The following is a 25,277-nucleotide window of genomic DNA, read 5'->3' as shown; positions in this document are numbered from 1 at the left end:
GCCGTCTCTCAGTTTCCACGGGTCCATCTTGCGGAAAATGTTGGAAACCTTCCATGGAAATTCCCTAGGGAATCTAAGCAGGACCTTGCAAGCCGCACTGCACCAAATGTCATTCTATCGTTTCCTTCCACATCGCGGATACGTTTTTCTTTTCCAATCATCCGATCATCATTTAAAATCATCTTTTTTCAAAACTCAGCGACGAAAATCTTTCGATATAGAGAGTGAACGTTGAGAATACTTTATACTCAAAGGCAGTTTTGGTTAAATGAAAATTAACGGAGCTGCACAGGTTTAAACGCAGATCTTGAAGATAAATTAAGCGACTGTCTTTGGACGTGAGGAAAAAAATCTATTTCACGACGGCCTTATCTCACGAAAAACTCAACAGCCTCAACTTACTTTAATGGAATTTGGAATGGAATAATGGAAAAATAAGTTTCGAAATGACGTTGAGAAAACCGCCCAAAATCATTTTTTCAAATAAAATCCCCCATTTTTAATAATTTTATCTTATTCACTATTGAAAATAAGGGTACGTTTGTGTAACGTTGTCTAGTTGAAAAGTGCTTAGTTTTCGAAATATTGTCAATTTAATGTCTCATATGGCTATTCTGCCGCATCTCATCTTCAATCCTGTCACTCTTAGTTTCCATGACGAAAGTGGCCATTTTTAAAACAGTCAAATGCCAAAGGTATGCAGACAGCTGTCAGTTACCATTTGAAAATAATTAATAATCATGCTCGGACACTTAAACTATACAAACAAAGGTTATTTAATTTTATTAAGAACCGTTTTTGTTTAACAGCACAGCGTGAAGGCTTCTGTTTTTGTGGATATCGAATGGCACATCACACAAATGTTCTTGATATAACTTTGTCACATTCTCCATAAATATTAGATAAGTTGAAACAACAATCTTTTTTTTGTTTTGTATAATTTAAGCGTCTGGGCATGATTATTAATTATTTTCAAAAGGTAACTGACAGCTGCCAGCATTACTTTGGCATTTGACTATATTAAAAATGGCCACTTTCGTCAAGAGTGACAGGATTTAAAATAAGATGCGGCAAAATAGCCACATGGAAACATTAAATTAGCAATTTTTCGAAAACTAAACGCTTTTGGAATAGACGATCTTACACAAACTTGCCCTTAGCTTTAAAACTGAAGAAGCGAAAGTTATTAAAAATTGGGTCTACATTTGAAAAAATTGATTTTGGGCAGTTTTCGTATTAATAGTTATCAAAATGTTGCTAAAATTCCATTAAAGTAAATTATACATAAAATATATTTAGAATTTGGAGTAGAATTGAAAAATTGCATATTATATAGGGTGTGCCATTTAAAATAAGCAAGTTGATACCTACTTCCGGTATAACCGGAAGTGTGGCCATGTTGAAAATATTGTAACGGAAATGGCCTGGGGTACTCACGTTTGAAATGGAGGGATCAAAATTCATGGTATTTCAGTAAATGGGAGCCCCATTTGCGCCCCATTTACTGTCTTCACAAACAATAACAATAACAAATCAAATTCATTCCTGGGTTTCAGTCATTTATTGTCTCTATTTATTAATCAAAATACGTTTCGGTGTATTTTTCCACCATCATCAGTTTTTATGTGTAGCGTTGTTGCTGCTTTAAGCCTTTGCATGCATTTTGTCATGCCAAGGCTTAAAGCTTCGTCCTCCGTCGTACGAATTGACAGATCTCCAACCAATAGAAACACTTTCGTATCATCGTACCATCGTATAAGCAGATGCATGGGATACAGGCTTTAAAGGAAAAGCTCGATAAAAGCGCGTTTTTAATCTGTGCAAAAAGGCGACGTTTACCTTAATTCGAACTAAAACTATCTGAAAAAGGCAGTATTCTTCTCGTGATGTGGGCGATTGTTTCAACAAGTTGTCAAAACAAGGTTTTATCCATTTATCCATGGATTTTCCAAATGAGTTTTCACTGACGCTTGATACACGGAAGTTCCATGACCGGAAACTGTCACGCTTTTTGCGTATCTTGTCAATATGGTGCACCAAAATTGCGACAAGCCCGGTGTTCCTACTTTTATGGTAACTTTTTAAATGTGGCTTCCAATTTAATTTAATTTAAATTGTTCTTCAGATGCTGTACAAGTCGAGCAGAATACAAAGTGTTCGTCATTTTCTTTCGCAAAATATAAACGTTTGTCTAGGTTTTGTGCAACACCTAAAACTTTGGCAAACTAAAAAATACACTTTGATAATAAATACTCTTACTAGGTACAAACTACGAAAGTTTAGTGAAATGCGTTAAAAATAGTTTATTTAAATACGGCGCTCTTAATAGTTTTTTTCAAGAGCACATGAGTCACATCGCGTTGCCATGCAACGAGCTAACCTATAATCTGCCGAAATTGCCAGAAGTAAACTATAAATATTTTATTTTGTTTATTTAAAAACTCGTTTTAACTTTTAAGTGCCACAATGGAGGATTATTTGCTTGATCTGCAGCATGAAAGGTAATGAAACAGTCATGATTTTCAAATTCTTCGATAGGTTTTTTAACGATATACGTAGTTTTTTGGATCCCCACAAATATGAGTTGCTGCAATCGTATTTTGAGACCAACTTAGCCGAGCTTTGGGAAAATTGCATTCTGGAATCCATTAAAAGTGTCTTCACATCGGTCTACAAAGGAATTGTCCTCAATATTATATTTGGACTCCTCACATCTTTTGGTGAGTCCTGGTGGCTAATTACACGAATTTCACAGTACAACTGTTGATACAAACCACATAGGAAGCAGCATTTATTGATTAAAACTATCCGTAAAATATAGTAATAATTACAGGTCTGCCAGGTATATTGTTCCACTGGTTATCCACATTGTTAGGAGTGTGTATGCTTTTTACAACCGTGCAATCATCCACTGGTTTGATAGTGGTATTTGTAACATTTTTGTCTTCTTTTTTTATAATTTGCTTTAACAAATATGTACAATCAAGATGGGCATTAAAGCAGCAACCTGAAGCTAAAAAAACTACTCGCAGTTGGTTGTCTTGTGCTTCCTGTTCCCAATATGGGTCAATAGTCCTGTTTGTCTTATGGTGAGTTTGGTTTGGGCAATGGAAAAAGATCAGTGTGACTATAATTGAGTATTGCAGTGAATACCTACTGTTAGAGAAAGAGACATGGCTGGAAATCAGAGGAATTATGATGGTGTTTTCCATGAAATTAACATCTCTAATTGCAGACTTGCCTGGCCCCAACTTGCCTGGGTTGTCCGCATATTTTGGGTACATGTTCTGCCCCGGAAATATATTATTTGGGCCATGGATTAGTTTCGAACACTATATGATGCAGGTCAATTTTCCAACAAGAAAGGTATGCGAATTTACGAAGGATCAATTCCATCTATTGCTCTTTTCAAATTAATTGTAAATAATATTTCTAGAATCTCCACTGGCTTTATGGAATAATAAGAGCGCTTATGTGTGCGGTAATTTTCGTAACAATATCAAATTGCTGGGCAAGTTACTTTATTAGCGAAGACTCAAATAGGTAGCAACAATGTTAACGATTGACAACTCTTCTGTATTTACAATTTATATTATTTTTCCAGTTTTCTGCTTGGTTACCAAGAAGCATTATCATTCAGAAGTAGCCACTATTTCGTCTGTTACTTATCAGAGGCTTTCATGATTGCCGGAGGCTACAAAGACTTCGCATATCATTTTGAGGAGGCGTATTGGAAATTGTCGATAACAAATGTCTGGGCAATCGAACTCCCCATGTCTCTTGCTGTAGTGGCTACTAACTGGAACAAGCCCATGCATGAATACCTGAAGAAATGTAAGTTAGTCGCTGTAGAGAAAGGAAAATAATTATTTTGAATAAATGTGGGTTTTTGCTTTAGATGTCTACAGATTGTGGCTGCCTTCAGGAAAGTTTCGCGCGGTGCTTTTAACATTTGTGACATCATCTCTTTTCCATGGGCTTGAACTGAAAGTTTCCACAGTTCTGGTTTGTTTAGGCGTATTTTCGTATCTTCAGATTTTAGTTAGAGATTACATATCACAAGCTTTCGATATATGCGTGAAAGTTTATCCTTGCAAATCTTGCCAACATGAAATAAAACGCGATAGTATTGTTTCTAAACTGACCTTGCTGACATTTTCCCTATTTACGGCACTTCACCTGGTATTTCTGGGTGTTCTTATGGATGAATCTGCTGCCGAAGTTGGTATTTTTCAGAAATGGAACGACTTGTATTTTTGTAGTTTATGGATTATGTTCGTTAACTTTTTGCTGGTTAAATAGGCTGAAATGAGCTGTAAATGACAGAGCACTTCGTAAAGTGGTTTGTTTTTAAACGTTCAATGTGATATTACTAATTATCGTCAGTATTATTTTTTTACTTTTTATTTTATCAGTAATTAGAATCTCCTATTTATAAGTTTACCATTTTGTTATTGAAACTTCATGTATAACATATTTTCTGAAAACTAATGTTTTTTTTATTTATTTGTAAATATTCAAATATTTACCAGATCTCGCTGGTCGATATTCAACGCCAGGCAGTATTAAATTCCAAATAAATTATTTAAAAATTAATAAGTTAAAATGATTTGAAGACTACAAATGCCATACGTGCCAATCTAAGCATGGCAAAATGGATACCAGAAAGAATTCAATATGGGCTTGGAATGCTGGATTTTTTTAATATAGAAAACGTGGATTTCTGCATTTCATCGCTATACATTTTCAGTCTAGTAGCGTGTGGTGAGCGTTGTGAGATCTTAAATTTGTTATAAAAATGGGTATTCTTGAAGAGCATATTTCTAGTGAGGAACAACAAATAGTCAAATTGTTGATTTCCATTATTTGCTTATATGGAAGCGATGGCTTGCCTATGGAAAATGTGGAAAGCGAATTCATAGCTTGCTGTGGCTTTCCTATACCATGGAAACAGTTTGGGGCTTATAGCCTTAGATCGTGGCTGATAACTCTGCCATACATTTATATTATCGAAAACCACTTACAAGAAGAAGTATTAATGGAATACAGCCCAAAATCTGTACACATTAAAGATTTGATTGTAAAGCAGAAACGTAATAGCAGTAACAAAACCAACTGCAATGGAAACAAGCGAAAGGCAGATAAAGGCAATGATGATTACCAGCAGCCTTATAAAATGAAGAAAAGGCTAGAATGTGAAAATCTGCCTGAAGGCTCGTTTATACACACTTGCGTTAAATATGAACCTCAAGGAGAGCCATCAAAAAATGAAAAATTTGAACAACTGGTAAATACGTAGATATACATTTATTTTATGTATTTTCTTCGCTAAATGCTTTAATATTTTCAGGAAACAATGCTTCCCCTCTTTTACAGGCATCAAGCTCTTGGCGATGACTTTTTTGTCGATATCGCAGATACAAAATTAGGATATTATGTTCCTGAAAAAGGTAAGTTGTAAACGGGGGGCAGTCACAGCACACTAATTTGATATTTCAGGGCCGAAGCGAACAGGACTATGTGCAGTTGGGCAGACGATTTCTCAGCTAACAGACAATGTGAGCAGAGCTCAACATTTAGCTCCACGAGTAGTCGTGATGATTGGATTTCAAGACCTAATTGATGTAAGTAGTTAGAAAAAAACTTGCATTTTTTATAAAAGTTTATATGGTTTTTAGGGAAGCAGCATAAGTAGCATGATAACTGATTTAAGACAACTAGTAATTGAACTAAAGAAAAAAAACACCCGTATTACTCTTATGACGCTGATCCCATCGCCAAAAATGCCTAATGTTCCACGATTTCAAACACGTCTAGAAATATTTAACAGAGCTGTTTTGGACTATGCTTCTGACTCTCTTTTGCCGTGCAATGTTATTGATATGAGTACCATATTCTTAAAGGAGACTGAGAAGTTTAAACGGGATTTGTAAGTAAACCATGCGTTGTTAAGACGCGATTCTAAATTGAATTTTTTTCTATAGTGACAGGTTTAAAAAAGTAGCTAAGAATGACCCGTACAAAGTATTTTCCGACTATGGCAGAAAAATTTTTTTGAATGCCCTGAAATCTTGCCTGAAGGAACAACTCGAATATGGATTCTAGGAAAAAAACTAATTCAAAAGTGAAAATCCGCGTTGTATGATGAAAGTATTTTTCCTGTCAGTGTATATTTTATTTCTTAATAATATCACGGCAAATGTTCAGAAAGAAATACTCTCACTCTATTTTATGTATTTAAAATGTTATTACAAAATAACATTATCCAAATATATTTATTGATAATAAATGACTATGGCCAAACTGCTTGATGCAGTACCATGTGATTTGATTATTTTTTTCATGTTTGTATAACATTCTTGTATCAATGTTGTAAATAGCTGGCACCTGTGATAGCGATATTAAACTTTTAAAATTTAAGTATTGAGTTTGTACCTACTTTTCTGAATGAACTAAAACAATTTTTCTGTCGTTTCATGTTGTTGTAGTATTATATAACCTGCAGTGCGAAATTTTAATAAAACACTTTAGTCATATAGGATTGTAAAATGCGGCCTATTTTATTTTCTTCCAGGACCCTACCATGAAAAACCATAGTGAAATGCCACTTTTATTAAGAAACATATTTTTCACCCTCAAACTATGGAACAAAAGTGTTTTGCATTCCAAACTAAACCTACATTATAAATTAATAAATAATTAACAAATCAAGTATATCTTTACAATACCTATATTCACAATGTTTCAATATTATTTTGCGTTTTATTTAAGAAATTGCAAATACCCAAATAGTGGATACTTTGGTATAAACAACAATAAAAGAAGATTGAGCATTAAGCTACATATGGGTACATCTAAAAAGTGAATTTTCATGGCTTTAAGTATAATATCCGGCAATTTAAGGAATGTATTTATCCTAACTACCTTGAGGATATAGGTCAATTTGGAAACATTACATATAAATCTTTCTTAGATCACTTGCTGAGGTGATCATGTTACACTGGGGACACAGTTTCTTCGCTCCGAGCGTTTGAAGCCAACATTGCTCGCAATGAACATGCCAGCAGCACACGGAAATCACTGGTGTTCTGTAACGCTCCATGCAAATTAAACACTTATAAACTTCATCTTTGGATACAAGACGAGCTTCAAGTTCTCTAATGCGATTCTTAAGCACTTCTAGCACTGGGTCGCCATTATAATAGTTTTCGTCAATATCTGCTCGTTTAGATAGCCTGTTAGGCTCACTGCCTATTACAGCTTTCCTTAGAGCGATATCCTCTTCTGCCTCTTCGCACGGTAATATAATATCGCGTTCAGAATATTGCGGAGATCCATATTTTTCAGCATCACATTCGTCTACATTTAGATCTTCATCTTCCTCAGCATTCTGCAAAGTTTGACCTAAAGTGGCCACTCCACCTGGCAAAAGACTTGTAGCCCGGACTCGGCTTTGGCCGGCCCACTCATACTCTTCGAATGACTCAATATCGATGTTTTCTTCTTCATGGTCACTGCTGTTTTGCTCTGAACGTCTCAGGCATACCTCCACATGCAAAGACAAATCCTCTGGAACCTCTTTGCTGCAAATGGGGCATATTTGCTCCTCAGCTTTCCTTTTGCGAGTTTTCGTACGTAACCTGCTCTGTCTGTTGCTTTTCACCTTTTGAAAAGTCTCCCAATTTTTATCGGGATCTTTCGATGTACTTGATAAGAGCCCGTTTGAACAAGACGGTGTCGTTTTTCCATTACATCTCATCCTGGGAGTGGGTATTTTGTTTAATTTGTCTAATTCCAAGCACAAATGGACATCCAGTTCAGTTTGACGAACAGTTACACTACATACAGGGCAACATAGTGGGTCTACTTGTTTCTTCTTGGTGCGGCAGCCTCTTCCTCCTTCCTCAAAGATGTTACTACTACCTGGAACTTCGCCGATCGCCTCAAACACTTCCATTTTTCCCACTGATAAAACTGTGGATATCTTGGGAAATTCATTTAAAACTAGAAGTGTTGGAAAATTTACATGATTGTCTTCTCGGCTAACTGATGTTCTTGGATTTTTCTTAGTATTTGTTTACATTTTTAGGTTACAGCACCAGATCAAAACAAACCAGTTCTGAATCAAGATCACAACGATTTTCACATTTAATCTCGACTCTGACCAACATAACCAATGTAACAAAACTCTAACGATGGGGAAATTCTATTTGACATTGGTTGGCGACAATGGAATGTTTGGCTGGCGCCATCTCCTGGCTGTCGTTTATCGCTTGACAATCTGAAACGGTTAAATTTTTCCAGACTCCAGGCTCCAGTTTTCTTGAAATGGTTGCTGGTTTTGTATTGTGCTGATATTCTTGATGGAAAGGTAATTGTAAAAACACGTTTGCATAGACCCATTTATTGAACACAATTGTCCCACATTGATGTAGACCTATTCCCCACAGTCGAATATTATCAGTGTTAAAATTGTTTCAACTCAAACGATAGCCGTTCTATCATTGCAAAGCCCTAATGAATATATTTCATCGACCTCTGGATGCCCGGCATTATCATAACATGGCATCTGAATCTTTGATTGCAGTAGTTTCATTTAGTTATCATCTCAATGATGATGATGATAGAGTGTGGATAATTTGGTGAATGTGCTGCAGAAAATCAAACTTTTGAGAACTTTTCTTTTGTATTTTATTCACCTTTGAAACTTTGTCAATATCGTCTCTCGACATCACATTGAAATCTATAACCGTTAAACTAGGCTCTGGAAGTACTACGTATGTTGTAGGGATAGGAGAGTCGCTTCTGAAGTTGTGCTTTTGTTCAATGTTGCTTTTGGCACTTTTCCGTAAACTGTACTGCTCAGATATCTTATCAAATGCCTTCCTAGGACTGGTGTATCTGTAAGAGTAAGTGCAGTCTTCCAAAGAAGTCTCACTGTCATAATTTATGTTCAAGTTTGTGAAATGAAGTTGCGCTTGAATCCGCCCAGTTAATGGAGTTCTGTTTCTGCCGTGCTTCTGATTCCTGCGGCGAATTTGAGCCGTCCTGCTTCTAGTTCTTTTGCTCGAAACTTCCGCGGTAATGTGGAATGCAATTGCGCCAGTATTCGTGTAATATTCAAAGAAAGTCCTCACAAGGTTTCTTCCACAGCGCATATCTACGCAACATAAGGAAACTATCAAACTTGCTCAATTAAATACAGTGCTTAGCGCACCACCTTTACACATAGACTTTGTCCATCAGTGTCCTATATGTAAAGAAAAAAGCATTGTAAAGGAAGGATACAGCTTTCTTCAGTGTATGGGATAATAGTGTCACTTCCTTTTAGTTTGTACCCATATATTGATATCTCAAAACTGTAGCAATTGACTTTGTCGCTCAGCAGTGAGCATAGATATCGCCTGGCAGTCCCAGCCTTGGTGGCATCTGAGTTAAACATCGTATTTCCAGCTGCGTAATCATCAGCTGTAGTTGCTAGAAGCTTCGGAAACAAAATATGTCTCTCGTATCTAAAACAGAAAAAGTTCAGTTGTTGGGGTTTCAGAATGAAAATTTCAATTCAATGGTTCAACCTGTAAACATCGCCGTATGTATTCCCATAAACAAAGCATCCGGTTAAGCTGGAATGGGCATGGATGTCAATAACAAAATCCAATTGGAAATCCTAAATAAATCTTCAGCTATAAATACACAGTAAAAACTTTCAACTTTCCAAATTCGTACCTTACTTTTATCTAATATTGTCAAAATATCTATCACAGCTTTACTTGTGGGATGCAACCACTGATTGGCGACATGCCAGGATCTATTTAAATCTGTGCCCATTACAGTGCTTCTGTAGTTTCCTAAAAAAACCCCATCTGGATTGAGCATGGGTATTACTTTGAAAGTTACATTGTCTCGTAGAATCGATGCAATAGAATTCGAACTTATTAACAATTCTAGCAATCCCTGGCATACGAAACTAGCTGGCGTTTCCCCCGGGTGGATCCGAGCCATTATAAAAACTATTCGTCTCTTTGCTTTGGATTTTGGAGCTGGATCTAGAGATCCTATAGTAATCAAGTCCACCCTTCGACTTTGCTTAAATAATCGTTGACTGAATTAGATGAGATTGCTACAGATTTTCAAGGGATCGAAAAATCGCTTACCACACTATTAGCCAGCAGTTCTCTACTGAAACTTTCTTTAAGGTGCGAAGCCTTTTTGTCTAATACTGGCAAAAAAGCCTGTAGCTTCGAGTAACTATAAGGGGGAGCAAGTGCAAACTGAAAAATGTCCTCTTCCTTATCAAATCCGAAGGAAAAACTGAAGATATAGTGACCCTGATGAACAGTTGATTTGTGGTAATATACGTGTTTCTTTGGAATCCTCTGCCTGAAATATTCAGAAAAACATATCAAATGATCTTATTGATATATGTAAGATTATCACCATTTGGGCCTGCTAGATGACTTCACTATAGGCGTCATCTTTTCCATGAACAGATTCCTCTCTTTGCTAATATTAACTATGTTAAAAATAACTCTTTGATCAAGTTTCACGTTGTCTACAGTGAAATTGAACCAAAATCGCAGCCTGGGGCTGCAAGTATCGGGCCTAATAAAGAGATCATATTCGAATTCATTGATCAAATCAACTCTTCCCAAATTGCCACATTCAAAAGATGCATCGAAACAAAGATGGCCTCGTTTTGCTTTTCCACTGTGTCCTGGAGGGCGCATTATTTGCCTGTTTACATTTCCCAGGCCTCCTTCACCATCGCTATCATCGGAGTCTGAAAATCAATTAAATTTTCAATTAAACTGAAACTGCAAAATAAATAGCCGCAACCAACTGCAGACGAAATATACGTTCTTGCCAAAATAGTACCTTCTTTTCCATAATACACGCTAGTATGCTGAAGAGGATCATATCCGGTATTTATCATAATTAGTCTGACAATTTTTTTTCGTAAATCACTGAAACTCAAGCTGTTTGCTTGCTTGGCATTTTCAAATACGCGATTGAATTGGAAATGCTGGTAGTTTTTAACGGACTAAATGTTCTAGACTCTTCGGATGCCGAGAACGGCAAATCAGAAATAGAAATCTGATAGATGGGTTTTATAAAGCGTCTAAAGGTTTGCGTGAAAGTACAGTGTAATTACCGTCATGCAGGGAAACCTCTATTTGAATTTGCGTTAGTTTTTTAGACCTTGCACGAGCACTTGTACGAAGGTCATTTCTTTGCCGCCACATATATATAGGTATAACCTGAGGAAGGTCCTATTCGATTTTTGTTGATTCGGGTTGAAAGCAAAGTGGAAGTGACAAGTGGAACATCTTCATAACATTCTAATGGTACAGGATTCCAGGCGTTTTGAGGGCTTTGATTTTTTTGTAAATAATTGAAACGTTTTTTTGAGCTCAATGTAAGAGAACTATCTTAATTAGATCTCACTCGAAGACCTTTTGCGTGAAAGTCTAAAGTATATCGTAACTTGTGGTGCATTTCAATTTGCAGCTAATAGCTTGAGAACATGATTCTCCTGACCCATATCGGTTTGATGAAAATGTATTTTAAACTCCACTCTAGAGAGAGCGTCAAGAAGCCTTCCTTATTGATTTTTAAATAACACATCCCTTCTAATTTTGGTTAATGTGAGCAGGGCTGGTTCTTAGCAAAACCTACTAGGCAGGAATTTGATTTTCTCTAAATTTAATTCGGGTCCAAAGGAATGGTAGATAAAAAGTGTTTAATCTTTTAACAGGTATTACCTTCTCCAAAATCCCCCATCGTCTGAACTAGTATGCACTAATTTCGCGAAAATTTGTACGTGAGTTTTGTGTGATATTCGACTGTGGACTGGCTCATCAATGCGGCATTTCTTGTCATGTTGACAATTTTTAGGCCAAGTTTGGTCGATATTCACCCTTGCATGTTTTATTAAATATTGTACAATGTATTTTTGACGGAATTATGGAGAAATTTGTCACGGAGTCTTTTCATTGGGGCAAATAATAGGCATGGTCATTAAATACGACAGGAGATTGATTCTAGATTGAGGTTTAAGGAGTACGCATTCATTATTAAAACACCATTCCAGTGAAAGTTTTAATCTATAAACCCGGGGATTCAACTTCCGCTTAAGTGCTAGTATTTTTCGAGCGTTGGTTCTTATTCTGCTTAACATCCACCTAACATGTCGGTATGTACTAAATATTGGTGTATTTAATTATTCGGGAATCGTGTTGTGAGCACATAGTTCTATGACCCTGCGAGATTTGAGTTATACTTAAGGGTAGCAGGAATGGGAATGCAAACTAGGTGAATGGAAAGAAAAAAGTGCTGGCGCATCGGGCGTGCAGAAAGCTGGCTTGTGCACTGGGAATCCGGGCTGAGAGCAGAAATGGGGGCGATTTGCAGGAATAAAATCACCCTTAAAACCGCTGCGCGCTCATCGTATCGACCAGCAGGGTAGCCGACACCCTTTCTGGAAGCGCCATGCAACACCATTTAGTTATTGCACTCTCTGAATAACACTTGTGTTACGTTTGGTAGTGTACGTTATGTAATAATATCATTCTTGCATAATTAATTGTTAATAATAATTATAACTATTGTGTACGTTTGCAATAGTATTTGATAATTACCAAGAATAAGTTCGATTTTGTCGGTTTCAATTGTTCGGTTCTTTCGATTTGATTCTCATATCTCTAGGTTGGCTTCGATAATCCTGCAAAGTTTGTCCTATATTTGCAAAAGTATTTCAGTGCAATTTTTCTCGAATCTTTGACTCGTTTTTTGTATTTTTCATAAGTACTCTAACTCGCCTCATAAAATATATCTATTATATTCATACAATCACACCTACTATTCCTACTCTCCATTTTGTGATTACGACCGTTTTTGATAACATTTACAAGTTTTTAAAAGAATTCTCATCAATAAGGTAAGTTCAAATTATGTTTTAATATTTCTTGTGTAAAACGTAGTTTCAACCACCTGTATACACACCCAATGCAAGTAGTAGTTCTCATTCGGTTTTCACAAAGTTTTGCCTACTATTTGACTACAACGTCTTCGTATTAAGATTAAAATTTGTCATTTTAAAATAAAGATATTTAGCACGGCATCGGGCATAATGTGCGGGTGGCGGCGCACGGGGCACTCCGCCAGAGGGGGTGTGTATCGGATCAATACAAGGGTTGCCTGGCCCAAGATAGCTGATTTACAATTACAATATTCACATATTCAATGAAAATTTTAAAATCTCGCCCTTTATCGTTGCCCCGAACTTTTCAAGAATTTGCTAGTAAGACTTGAAAAGTTTGCTTTGTTGCCTTGTTCTATGTCGTAAACTCCCTGTTTAATTATTGACTTTATTCGAAACGATTTTTTAATATACATATTTTCTTTTCCACCTACACAGGATTGTTTGTCACGAAAATTGCTCAAGTGAACTTTGACTTTCCAAATAAGCTAGCATCGCTTCCAGGTCACTTATCAAGTTTATTTAGGCAACTAATGAACTTTTCATTTCGTAGTTATTTGAGTGTGTGAAGCCTAGAATATTGTACGTGTATACAGAGTTAATTAATGGGATTTAAAGGAGTGTCTTGCTGCGCATCGAGCATAAAGCATGAAAGCCAAGGTATACAGGATAATTTATTTATAGGTCCTGGATCCGATAAACGTGTTACAGTAAATGTAAATTCGCTAACGAAAAATCAGGAACCCCTAATGATAATATTAATTACTCCATCGAGAGATTAAACCATGTCACTTTTCCGCCATAGTCAATGCGAAATATTCCGCGTGCCACGATTATCAAGAAGAAAAAAAATTATTTCAGACGTAACATTTATGAGCAATTTCATCCTTTAAAATAGATTTTATTTAACGTTTCTCGAAGTAACAGATAAGCATTAATATTAAAAATAGATCGCAATCAAAATATTCGTTGAGTAAGAGGAAATTTATTTTGGCTTGCAAGTTTCTTTCAGGCTTCGATTCGGAACAATAATATCTATTGGATTTGCAAGTTTTCGCCACTAGCTATGTGGAAGTAATTGTTTTTTTCTTTAGATAAATATATCTGGAAACAATATCTAATTCTGGTTGAAGTTCACAATTTCAATTCGCTTGTCGTAAAAAACGCACTCAGTTCGCTCTGTACACAGAACAGCAAGTTCCACTCAATGCATTTTAAAAAGGGAGACTGCCCTTATACAATGGGGGATGCAAAGATTTTAATTTAGGGGTTGACGGACCTCGTATGGAAGTTCAAACTTCGTAAATAATACTGTGACACATGCGTTAGGACAACTGGACCGTGGCAAATCCAAAGGGTTTAAAAACTCATTTGAAAATTGATTCTATCGTGTACCTAAAAGAGAGAAATTGCTTCGGTTATATCTGATTTTTTCACCAATCAGTAGTCATGTAAATTTACATGTCATTTAAATTTTGGGTTGCTGTCTAGCAGATAATACAATAGATTTGAATATCAAGGGGTAGCAGGCGTAGCGTGTGCCATATACAGGGGGGCAGTGACTGGACTGACCATATGTTACACGTGCAGATACAATGCATGTTATTAATAAGACTAACTAGTTATAGCCCTTACATTTCCAACATTTCGTTTGTTGTTTATTTTGTGTAAAAGTCTAAGGGAACCTTTTTGGCAACTTGATAGTTTTTCCCTATCGAAGTCTCCTGTCGAAGGACAGTGCCCAGGTAAATGAACCTTTTCATATAAACCGCAATGGAAATCAGTAATAGAAATATTTACAATCAAACATTATTGCTAATGCAAAACGATCTAGAATCAAGCTTGAAAAGAAACAAGGCCATATATCTTTCCTCCTTTGTATAAGGGGATAAGTTGCGTTAAGACCAGCTGATATAAAGTACAAAAGAAAGTTTAGGGGTGGTTTTCCCCCTGTCTGGTTTTTGCCCATTTCGTCTAGAGTAGAACCATAGGGCATTCACCCTGCTACGTCACACTAGATAAAGCCTAGGGTCTACTAGACACCTTGTCTAATCAAAATCTACGACGGATACGGGAGATTTTCAAAACCACTTTTTAGGTTGATATTAGGTTACACCGCAGTTGTATTGTTTTAATAGTAGGTACCTCAATTCGAATAGAAGTTGATTTCAAGGCTTAGATTAATTGTTTCCTTTGCATTGGGCTTTTGATTAATATTAATAAAATTTTGGTTAGTATGTTTTTTCTATGTTAATCTAAACAGCATTTCCTGTTATTGTGCAACTGGCATCATTCTCATTCTAGAAAATGATTAGTCTCAATATTAATGCGCATAGTTGAGAGTTACCATTTTGCGTGAGTCCAATAAGCCGACGAAATAATATGTGGTCAATTACTAAAATAAAAAAATATTTTGCGATCTATATCATAATCAGCTCCCTCTCTTCAGAGGCTTATTCAAAGGGTTAATATAATGGAATAGTTTACACAAGTTTAAATACATATTTGAAATTTATAAACTTTCGTTCAAGGAACTTCAACTACCACTTCTAATAAACATCTTGTGCCAACCGGTCAAACCAGCCCCCAATCTCTCTATAACTTAGCGGTGTGGTCAGATAAAAAATATTAACAAAATTTCGGTTAGTATATTTTTTCTATGTTAATCTAAACAGCATTTCCTGTTATTGTGTGCAACTGGCATCATTCTCATTCTGGAAAATGATTAATCTCAATATTAATGCGCACAGTTGAGAGTTACCATTTTGCGTGAGTCCAATAAGTCGACGAAATAATATGTGGTCAATTACTAAAATAAAAAAATATTTTGCGATCTGTATCATAATCAGCTCCCTCTCTTCAGAGGCTTATTCAAAGGGTTAATATAATGGAATAGTTTACATAAGTTTAAATACATATTTGAAATTTATAAACTTTTGTTCAAGTAACTTCAACTACCACTTCTAATAAACATCTTGTGCCAACCGGTCAAACCAGCCCCCAATCTCTCTATAACTTAGCGGTTTAGTCAGATAAAAAATATTAATAAAATTTCGGTTAGTATATTTTTTTCTGTGTTAATCTAAACAGCATTTCCTGTTATTGTGTGCAACTGGCATCATTCTCATTCTAAAAAATGATTAAACTTAATATTAATGCGCACAGTTGAGTTACCATTTTGCGTGAGTCCAATAAGTCGACGAAATAATATGTGGTCAATTACTAAAATAAAAAATATTTTGTGATCTATATCATAATCAGCTCCCTCTCTTCAGAGGCTTATTCAAAGGGTTAATATAATGGAATCGTTTACATAAGTTTAAATACATATTTGAAATTTATAAACTTTCGTTCAAGTAACTTCAACTACCACTTCTAATAAACATCTTGTGCCAACCGGTCAAACCAGCCCCCAATCTCTCTATAACTTAGCGGTTTGGTCAGATAAAAAATATTAACAAAATTTCGGTTAGTATATTTTTTCTATGTTAATCCAAACAGCATTTCCTGTTATTGTGTGCAACTGGCATCATTCTCATTCTAGAAAATGATTAAACTCAATATTAATGCGCACAGTTGAGAGTTACCATTTTGCGTGAGTCCAATAAGCCGACGAAATAATATGTGGTCAATTACTAAAATAAAAAATATTTTGCGATCTATATCATAATCAGCTCCCTCTCTTCAGAGGCTTATTCAAAGAGTTAATATAATTGAATAGTTAACATAAGTTTAAATATTTGAAATTTACCACGCACTACCACTTCTTATATAAGATCTTGAGTCAACCGGTCAAACCAGCCCTCAATGCTGCTATCACTTAGCGGTTTGGTCAGATAAAAAATATTTTATGGGTGTAATTGGATAAAAAACCGATCAATCTGAAAGTCAGTAGCAACCCTTATAAAATACAAATGGTCAGAATGTTAATTTCAGCGGAAACGAATACGGGGTGGTAGTGAACTCTGCGCAAAGGCAGGGAATATACGGAGGTAAATGAAGTGAACCCGCGTTTTGAATGCGCGTCTCGCCAGCGGCTGAGCTGAACAGTCTGAACAGTGCGAGTTTGACCGGTAGGCGAAGAGGCGGTTGTCGTTTTAGTTCATTTTTCTTTTTGTTTTCGTTACTTTCCTTTTAGTTTCGCTTTTAGTGCCCCAATTCAGTTCTGGCTTCAAATTGAGCATTTTTACTCTGCCAAAGTGTGTAGTTTATTTCCTTATTTTTAGCTGTTTCTCTAGGTAAGTCCTGAAGATCGCATACAGCAAATAATCAATATATGTTTATTAACAATTAACTTGAGGTTGGTGCAATGTGCGTACCTAGTGCGTTTGGTATTAGGTACACTTATTCCCATCCAGGTTTACCCTAAATTTTTCAAACTTCCGACACTCACTTTTATATTTTTAGAAACCAATAAAATCTGGTACATTTTATGTGGAGCTTGTTTTTCGATAGGAATATTTCTATAAACGTAAAATCGTATGTTTAGTTTAGCTGACGGGTATAAACAGCATTTTCTCTGCTCCAGCCATCCACAAAATGCGAGACTATTTATTACTAACCCACTTGCAAGCGACTCAAAAAAGACTAAAATGTATCGGTTTCATGGTTTATTGATGGGTCTAATTTTATTCATTCAACACTAACATTTATGACGCTGAAATAATGTGTAGAATAAATACAGCGATTTTGTTTAAATAAAATTGAATACAATTTTGCGGATTTGTGTATGCTTCTTCGAACTAAAATAGATCCTGCTATAAATAAGTCTTAATAATTCCACGCAAGTGCGCATACTAGGAAGTTTTCAGTTTACTTACAGCTGCATACTTTTTAAACTTCAAAAATTACATTGCTTGCACTTAATGGTCGACTACCCAATTTCAATTGCAGGCTAAAATAAAAAATTATCAGTTATCTTTTCAGCAAAATTTTCTATTGCTTAAGTCTAGACCCCCACTATCCAGAAATAGAACCAAGCACTTTTTACGTACCGACAAAAAGAGACCGGTCTTTATTGGCACGAATAATTTGCTTGCAAGAGTTCGCTGAATTCTTTTTAAGGCATTTCAAACCCGACCTAACGCACCCAAGCATTTAAAAATCACTGAGTTTAATATTCTGAGTTCAAACCTTTAATGGCTTTCCTGATTTTCATTTAAACCGAAAATCATCCAAATGATTGAAGAAAGCAATTTCTTATCTGCAAACATTTTAATATAATTTGCGCATTATGTAGGTGTGTGTATCCAGGTAGGAAAACGACACATTGCCCTGAGCACATAGGTTTAAATAGAAAAATTGAAAACTCTGATATTGCTGAGTATTTGGAACACATTGGAACTTAGCAACATGATAGAGGTTATAAGGTTGGATAAAACATAGATATGGTTTTTTGCAGATATTAGACGGGACACCCTTAAGCCAGCTAGACGAGAAGTCGTCCACAAGACTGGAACCGACTGACAACCACTTGAAAACCCCCAAGACATTGCGCAATAGCAGCCAATTTCTTGTTGAACCCAGTCCCAGACAAGCCAGCACCATTGAAGACTTAATAAAAAAGTTCTCCATTACTACTTTTAATTTGAGTGACGATAAACCAACGACGACCAACAAAAGTATGATGTCGAACGGGTTAGATTCCCAGCAAAACGGCGGCAGCAATAATGTGGGTGGGGGTCAAGAGGAGTCCAAAACCAACCTCATCGTCAACTACCTTCCCCAAACAATGACACAGGAGGAGATCCGATCGCTCTTCTCCAGCATTGGAGAAGTCGAGAGCTGCAAATTAATTAGGGACAAAGTTACAGGTATGTCGGTGTTTTTTTTCACGAACGAATCTTTATTCAAATTTTTCAAAATTGTTTTTGAGAGTAAATACGCAGTTTTGATATGTATAGTTGATCTTTTCATTTAGTACAGTTTATGGAGTAAATATGTGAGATTGGCCACTTTCAAACCCACTCAGGTGCAGATTTATGAGTGAAATGAATTCATACAACAAATGTTACCAGCATGTTCATTTTGCAGCCAAAATATCTATCCTCGTTCTATTAAATTTAAGCAAAAGCGATAATATAAATATGTCATTGTTATAAATATTCTAATGCTGCGTGAAATCAACATGTATTTTTGACTTAAATAAAAAAATGTGCTCGAATATATTTTTGGAATTTCGCTGTTAAAACATGTCCTGTAAACATGCCAACTAGCAACTTCCTGTTGGGTTTGCAACTGCACCAATTTGAATATTTCTGTAACACTTTACTAATTGCAATTAAACATCATATGACTTAATATTAATTATTTCCGCGTAAAAAACCGCACTATTTTTATCCAATATACGTACAAAATGTATTTGCTCGTGGATTCTTTAAAACAAGCAATATAACTCTTAGTTAGTTTTCATATTCGCTGACCTTTCATTCGAGTTTGAATAACAATTTCAAGAAATTTCAAAATTATTTCTTATTTCCTTCCAGACAAAATTTCGCCCCTTAAACTAGGATCTGGAGATGAAGGTACAATTCTTAAATAAATTTAAAAATGGGAATCCACTAATCCTCGCGATGTTCCTTTCTTGTATTCCAAAATGTTGGGGTTTCTTACTACTTATCACTAGGGGTGTAATTGTAGGCTACTTTCTAAGGAAAAGATATCAACTAACCCACGATTAACCGTTGTTTGTAAATATTTTTGTTATAACTGACGCTTGATTTGTGCTTTGTTCCAAGGATTTTGGATAATTGATAAATATGACACCCCCACCATCTGTGGTCCTCAATGCCATAAAGCGTATATTCGTTCTGTTAGCAAGTGATAAGTCAAAAATTTGGTATAGAAATTACATTCGCTCTACATGGTTAATAGTGAGTGTTTTTTATTTCAACTGTATAATTCTACATATAAAAGTTAACTTTTTATGCGTTGCGGACTGACATGCTTTTATACTCATGCGTGATTTAAAAGAAATGTAAATAAGCTTGTGCACATGTGTGTAGCACAGGAACGATACAAATCGTGTACTATTTAGCTATTTTATAAGGTACTACTCAATTATTAAAACGACCATTGATTCTTCCCAATGGCGCTTAATGAGCTTGAACAATGTCCTTTACCAGTTGCGTACCTCGAAATATTTATACATGTCTGGCCAGTTTTCATATTACACTAACATTTTAGTGATTTAAGAACTGTAAAAAAATATGCCCGATTTGAAATCAGGAGGGTGCTGGTACGCCACTGTTACCAGCAACATCCAGTTTTTTCCTATGCACACTTCTGATTCTGATATAAACATCGCATTTTATCGCATAGCAGCTGGGTTATTACGATAGATAGGTAATTTATTTAAATAATCTACCTATGGTTTACCCTTATAGCGTACTGGCTTTAATCGACTTTTCGGAACTTTATTCGATTGCCATTCGATAAGAGTGCTCCTAAATTGCTTAAATACAAAATAGGTTCAATGGCAACAGTCAAGACTTGTGACAATAATGTTATTTCCATACATCACTGGTTTCAGTATCATCACTTCCGCTAATTTGATAATTTAGTGACGTTTCGGTTTGGTACTCACCCGACCTACACGGTTAAATATATCGTTTATAAACTATTGTTTTCCCAAATTTTTACATACATTATTTACTAGCGATTTTTTTAATAATGTTTAATTACCGTGTGGCCTACTGGCCATAAACTGAGTTTTCATATTTGCATCACCCTCATTTAAATATATGCGTCCGACTGACCCCAAATGAACTATAGGAAAATCTATGCGAAAAGTGTAGTTAGCTTCACGTTACCCATAGGCAAAGGCCTTCCTTTTGTATTTCCCCTTTGAATAAAAAAGTGAGTCAGCTTTTAAGCAGCACGTGCTCACGACCATCCGAAATATGGGGGAGAATATCATGTGGTTCTACTTCCAACAGTACCGCACTAATTTGTCCGACTAGTTTCTATCTTAATAGAATCCTGTTAGCGAGCCGTTTTTATAGTGACTTTTTCACCTCAAATTTTCTCTAACAAGTCTTCTTCCATAATCAGATCCATATTTTTAATTGTACAGTTCGAGAATGGTACAATTTTTTACAAATACGGTTCTGTTGAATGCACTGTGGAACTGAATTAGCATTTCGACAGTCTAAATGGTGATTACTAATGCCTTATAAAAAAGTGTAAAGTGAAAATGCATTTTAAATCTGTCCCGAATCCATCGCTATCAGCCGACCATATTGTCTATAAGCGCAATATTGAACATATCTGTTCTCCGATGCGAGATTGTTTATTTTATAGAATAAATAATTTGTCAGATAAAGCAAGTGTATGGAGGTGTTTACAATAATTAAATCTGGCGGTAATCCTCTGCTTGAAGTATAAAGGAACCGAATCTTTGCAATCTGACATCTATGATTTGCTATATTTGTTTCAGTTTCATTTTTTGTAGTTACCGCTTATGTAGATTATATCAGTTTTAATTAATTACACTTACTTAACCGTTAACGTTTTTAACGCTAACTTGCTAATTGTTGCTAACTAATACTAACCCATAATTTTTATATTAATTTTTGAACTATTGCTACTAACACTTTAAGCATGTATTTATAAGTCCACCAATTGCAAGAGAGTAAGAAGAGACTGATTTTATAATTTGCATATAGATCTTATAAATACAGGCTTGAATTCCAACTTAACATTACATTAATTACTTTGCATTTACAATTTTATTTGACTTATTTTTTTGGGTTTGGTTTGTGTTATTAACACGTATTTTTTTCGAAATTGGCTTTCCAACAGTTCCTGGGGTTATCACTAGTCCGTTGCTTACAGGGCAATCACTGGGCTACGGATTCGTGAACTATCATCGACCAGAAGACGCTGAAAAAGCTATCAATACTCTTAATGGGCTAAGATTACAAAATAAAACTATCAAGGTAAGTTTCGTTTTACCTTTGGAAATCCGATTGGGACAATAACATTAAATAATATTTGACAATCTCATCGAAAGTTTGCCGAATGAAAACTTCCCCGATCGGAATTCTGAAGGTTCATTTGGTATGTGTCCTATTCTGTTCGATTCTGATTTGTATGGAATGCCTTGACTATACCCATAGGAACAGGAAATGGATTTGTTTTTCAGTTTGGTGTGTTTTTCTGTTAAGTTTTTCATGTTTTATTTGGTCAGAGCAATTGCAAAGAAAATTTCTCCCTAATCCACCACCTCAGAATTCGGCGCAAAATTACGTTTACTAGCAATAAAGAATTCGCCAGATCGCGGGTTTTAAAATTTTTCACATTGTCGGCTCGGCCTTTGCGTTGGCATTGACTTTAGAGTCATGCTAATAATGGCATGTAGCATGCCGTGCACCTCGAATAATTATAAAAGTGTGTCTAGTTGTCGAACTTTGTCAGCGAAAGTGGACCAGAGGGTAATTCTGGACGAGTTTTCAATTACGTTATTCAAAAATTTATTGCGATTTGTTTCTTACTAACTTGGTTACTGGGGAGTAGCTGGTATGAATAAGGAATTTCCAAAACATTTATGGATTCGTTGAATTCATCGATCATTATCATCCATGCGACGAATCAACTTTAAGAAAGTGATTCCGCATATATTTCTCCAATATACGCTAATTCAACTCTGGTTATTTGCAGAATACAATTTGCAAATTTAAATATTTGAGCCAATATGCTCGACTCGTTGACGTTCAAATCTAAAAGCCAGACATATGCGTCTTCCTACACTTCAGACAAATCTTGGCTGTAGATGTGTGGAATGCTCAGCACTAGTTTTTGACTATGTATAGATATGTGGCCTCAGAAAGTGATTTGAGAATTTGAACACAAATCAACGCTTTGATGTATGCCGCTATAAATGTTGTAAACTCAGTTGGAGCACTTTGATACAAAGTTGTTGATGCGTGATTTCTTGGCTTGCAGGTATCATATGCAAGACCGAGCTCAGAAGCAATCAAAGGGGCCAATTTGTACGTGTCGGGACTACCTAAAAATATGACCCAGCAAGATTTAGAAGCATTGTTTAGCCCATTCGGTAGGATCATCACCTCGCGTATACTATGTGACAACATAACCGGTAAGTTGATATTGTGTCTTTGTGTCTATGTTTTCAGTCAGAATGTCGCTTGAGCCCACAATATTTGAACGCTAATAGGGAGGTAGTCAAATAAATTAAATAACGAACAATTTCCATTCTCAACTTCACCTTTGACCTATTATTCGACAGTAACTTCAGAATAAACAATAAGCAAAGCTAAAACTGTATTTGAAACTATGTTTGGGCGCTTAAATTCACTATATTCCAATCATTGGGGCTCAAGTTTTGAGAAAAATATTGCTGTAAGAAATGTTAAAGATCACAAGCAAGTATTTCTGTTTATTTCAAAGGTGACTGCAGGACTATCGAGAAATTAACAGAAACATTAGCTTGAGCGTGAAATAAATTCCACTATCACAGTAACATACATACAAAATACATTAACATACATTTTATTGATTATTTTAAAATCAGTAAATATTTAGTTTTTTGTTATTATTTTGAATGTTGTAGCTTTCAGTTGTTCATTATGATTTTCTGAGTTACTGTTGAATTGGGCCTACAAGCATTTTTTTTTATTCAAGACGGCTTGGTAATCGCGGAAATGTATATCCAATCGGTAGTAGCGAGAATTTAACACATCTAAGATATATTAGTTGGGCATTATTGGTGGTGAATTCAAACAAATATTGTTAATCAGTGTTAAACAGTGAAAGCCAAAATAGTGGAGCTATGGATTTGCTACTCAGGTTTGAAATACAGAGCCGTGGTGCAAGGCCGTTCAAAAACTCCATTAGTTGTCTTACTGTTACCTACATTTTGCGTTTTTCTTCTCTTCCCTAGTACGTCAATTAGTCTCGGGGGCCGGAGAAAATTTACCTGGTACGTACCTGTCTTTCTACCATTAACACTAACTGAACACCATACCACTAATACCAACCCACTTTGGTTGTTCTGTTTCGCGCGCGGAATTATCTAATTTAATTCCAAAAACAGCACTAAATTCCATTCAATAGTCCAAAAGGAACTGCTTAAACGTCATTAACATCAAAGTGATTTTTTTCAGAAACAATATTAAACGTTCGTCTTAACCGTACTAAAACATCTAAACCCCTCTGCCCCAAAATTGACGAACATTCCAAATTATTTTTTGTTTCTGTTCTTATTGTATTATTTATTTTGAAGTTTCCAGCTTCAAATTTCGTTTGCATCATGCGCATGTCCTTTTTAGTTGCTGTTTTTTTCTTGGTGTATTTTCGTTTACGTTATATTTTATTTTGTATATAAGAGCAGAGCAATCACTACACAACATACTGAATGACACAAGCCACATGCTAGAAATGTTCTTGTCGGAAACGTTTGGTTTATTAAATTTTGCTTAGTTGATAATACTAAATATAAGACGTAGGTACTGCAAATGCGTCTTTTTAGTAAACCAAACTGACAACTCTTGTCTATCCATACCTACTTGAAAAAAATTCATTTCTTCCGACAATATGTCGCCAGCATTCAAGTATTCTAAAATTACTCAGATGGAAAATATAGATTAGATCTAGATTTAAGTTAATTGTGATTCTCCTTGTCATAGGCCTTTCAAAAGGCGTAGGATTCATTAGGTTCGATCAACGCATGGAAGCAGAGCGCGCAATTCAAGAACTAAATGGAACCATCCCCAAAGGATCGACTGAACCCATCACCGTCAAATTCGCCAACAATCCCAGCAATAACAACAAAGCTATTCCACCTTTGGCTGCTTATCTTACACCACAAGCCACTCGAAGATTTGCTGGACCAATCCACCATCCAACTGGCCGATTTAGGTACGTAGCACTGTTCGAATTGCTTTCAGGTTGTCCATTTTTATTTATTCGTTCGGTTCAACTTCTCTCCACATCATCACACAGCCATAGTTGTCCACTGCTGAACATAGACCTCCCGTAACTTTGTCCATGCTCTTCTATCTTGCGCCTCCTGCATCCAATTGTCTTTGAAGCGCCTCAGATCGTCTCGCCATGTAGTAGGAGGTTGTGGTGGTCTCCACTCCAGTAGTGTTTTAGTCCACCTTCCATCCCTCATACGGGCCACATGTCCAGACCAGTTCCACTTGAGGGAAGCTATGCTTTCAACAGCGTCTGTAACTTTGGTTTGCCTCCTAATATACTCGTTCGCAATCCTATCTCTTAACGATATTCCCATCATAGAACGTTCCATGGCTCTCTGAGCCACTCTTATTTTCCT

The 25,277-nt window shown here is 35.9% G+C and overlaps 5 protein-coding genes across 11 annotated transcripts in view; 3 read left to right on the top strand and 2 right to left on the bottom strand.

The window, feature by feature from the left end:
• Window positions 1-1,964: 1,964 nt before the first annotated feature.
• LOC109541125 (protein-serine O-palmitoleoyltransferase porcupine) lies at window positions 1,965-4,596 on the top strand. Its single transcript, XM_048668131.1, has 9 exons — window positions 1,965-2,073; window positions 2,126-2,405; window positions 2,460-2,501; window positions 2,560-2,720; window positions 2,834-3,089; window positions 3,147-3,366; window positions 3,437-3,543; window positions 3,605-3,834; window positions 3,899-4,596. The coding sequence occupies exons 3-9, from the start codon at window positions 2,467-2,469 to the stop codon at window positions 4,300-4,302; spliced, it is 1,413 nt and encodes a 470-aa protein (XP_048524088.1). The 5' UTR covers window positions 1,965-2,073; window positions 2,126-2,405; window positions 2,460-2,466; the 3' UTR covers window positions 4,303-4,596.
• Window positions 4,597-4,766: 170 nt separating this feature from the next.
• LOC125505095 lies at window positions 4,767-6,549 on the top strand. The gene is made up of 5 exons (XM_048668141.1): window positions 4,767-5,287; window positions 5,351-5,450; window positions 5,500-5,624; window positions 5,679-5,929; window positions 5,985-6,549. The coding sequence occupies exons 1-5, from the start codon at window positions 4,799-4,801 to the stop codon at window positions 6,103-6,105; spliced, it is 1,086 nt and encodes a 361-aa protein (XP_048524098.1). The 5' UTR covers window positions 4,767-4,798; the 3' UTR covers window positions 6,106-6,549.
• Window positions 6,537-8,181, bottom strand: LOC109541126 (E3 ubiquitin-protein ligase Rnf220). The gene has a single exon (XM_019909871.2). The coding sequence runs from the start codon at window positions 7,955-7,957 to the stop codon at window positions 6,953-6,955; it is 1,005 nt and encodes a 334-aa protein (XP_019765430.1). The 5' UTR covers window positions 7,958-8,181; the 3' UTR covers window positions 6,537-6,952.
• A 288-nt stretch (window positions 8,182-8,469) lies between these two features.
• LOC109540854 (cytosolic carboxypeptidase 6) lies at window positions 8,470-11,028 on the bottom strand. Its single transcript, XM_019909344.2, has 7 exons — window positions 10,876-11,028; window positions 10,438-10,780; window positions 10,155-10,380; window positions 9,727-10,086; window positions 9,576-9,667; window positions 9,289-9,512; window positions 8,470-9,160 (listed from the first exon to the last, which is right to left on the bottom strand). The coding sequence occupies exons 1-7, from the start codon at window positions 10,931-10,933 to the stop codon at window positions 8,604-8,606; spliced, it is 1,860 nt and encodes a 619-aa protein (XP_019764903.2). The 5' UTR covers window positions 10,934-11,028; the 3' UTR covers window positions 8,470-8,603.
• A 1,488-nt stretch (window positions 11,029-12,516) lies between these two features.
• The window catches only part of LOC109541023 (ELAV-like protein 3), a 15,063-nt gene continuing 2,302 nt past the window's right edge, over window positions 12,517-25,277 (top strand). The window contains exons 1-7 of one of the 7 annotated variants that reach the window (XM_019909680.2): window positions 12,517-12,937; window positions 18,381-18,792; window positions 19,465-19,503; window positions 21,782-21,918; window positions 22,925-23,078; window positions 23,883-23,921; window positions 24,628-24,859. In XM_019909680.2, the coding sequence (XP_019765239.1) occupies window positions 18,603-18,792; window positions 19,465-19,503; window positions 21,782-21,918; window positions 22,925-23,078; window positions 23,883-23,921; window positions 24,628-24,859 (791 nt within the window). In that variant the 5' untranslated portion in view covers window positions 12,517-12,937; window positions 18,381-18,602. Of the gene's footprint in view, window positions 12,938-17,014; window positions 17,218-18,380; window positions 18,793-19,464; window positions 19,504-21,781; window positions 21,919-22,924; window positions 23,079-23,882; window positions 23,922-24,627; window positions 24,860-25,277 lie in introns of those variants that run through there. The other 6 variants (XM_019909685.2, XM_019909682.2, XM_019909681.2 and 3 more) reach the window with 6 other exon arrangements.

The sequence above is a fragment of the Dendroctonus ponderosae genome, unplaced genomic scaffold (assembly GCF_020466585.1).
Source record: "Dendroctonus ponderosae isolate FM_Combo_2020 unplaced genomic scaffold, Dpon_F_20191213v2 Dpon_F_20191213_1, whole genome shotgun sequence".
Classification (NCBI taxonomy): Eukaryota; Metazoa; Arthropoda; class Insecta; order Coleoptera; family Curculionidae; genus Dendroctonus; species Dendroctonus ponderosae.
This window is presented reverse-complemented; position numbering and strand designations above follow the sequence as displayed.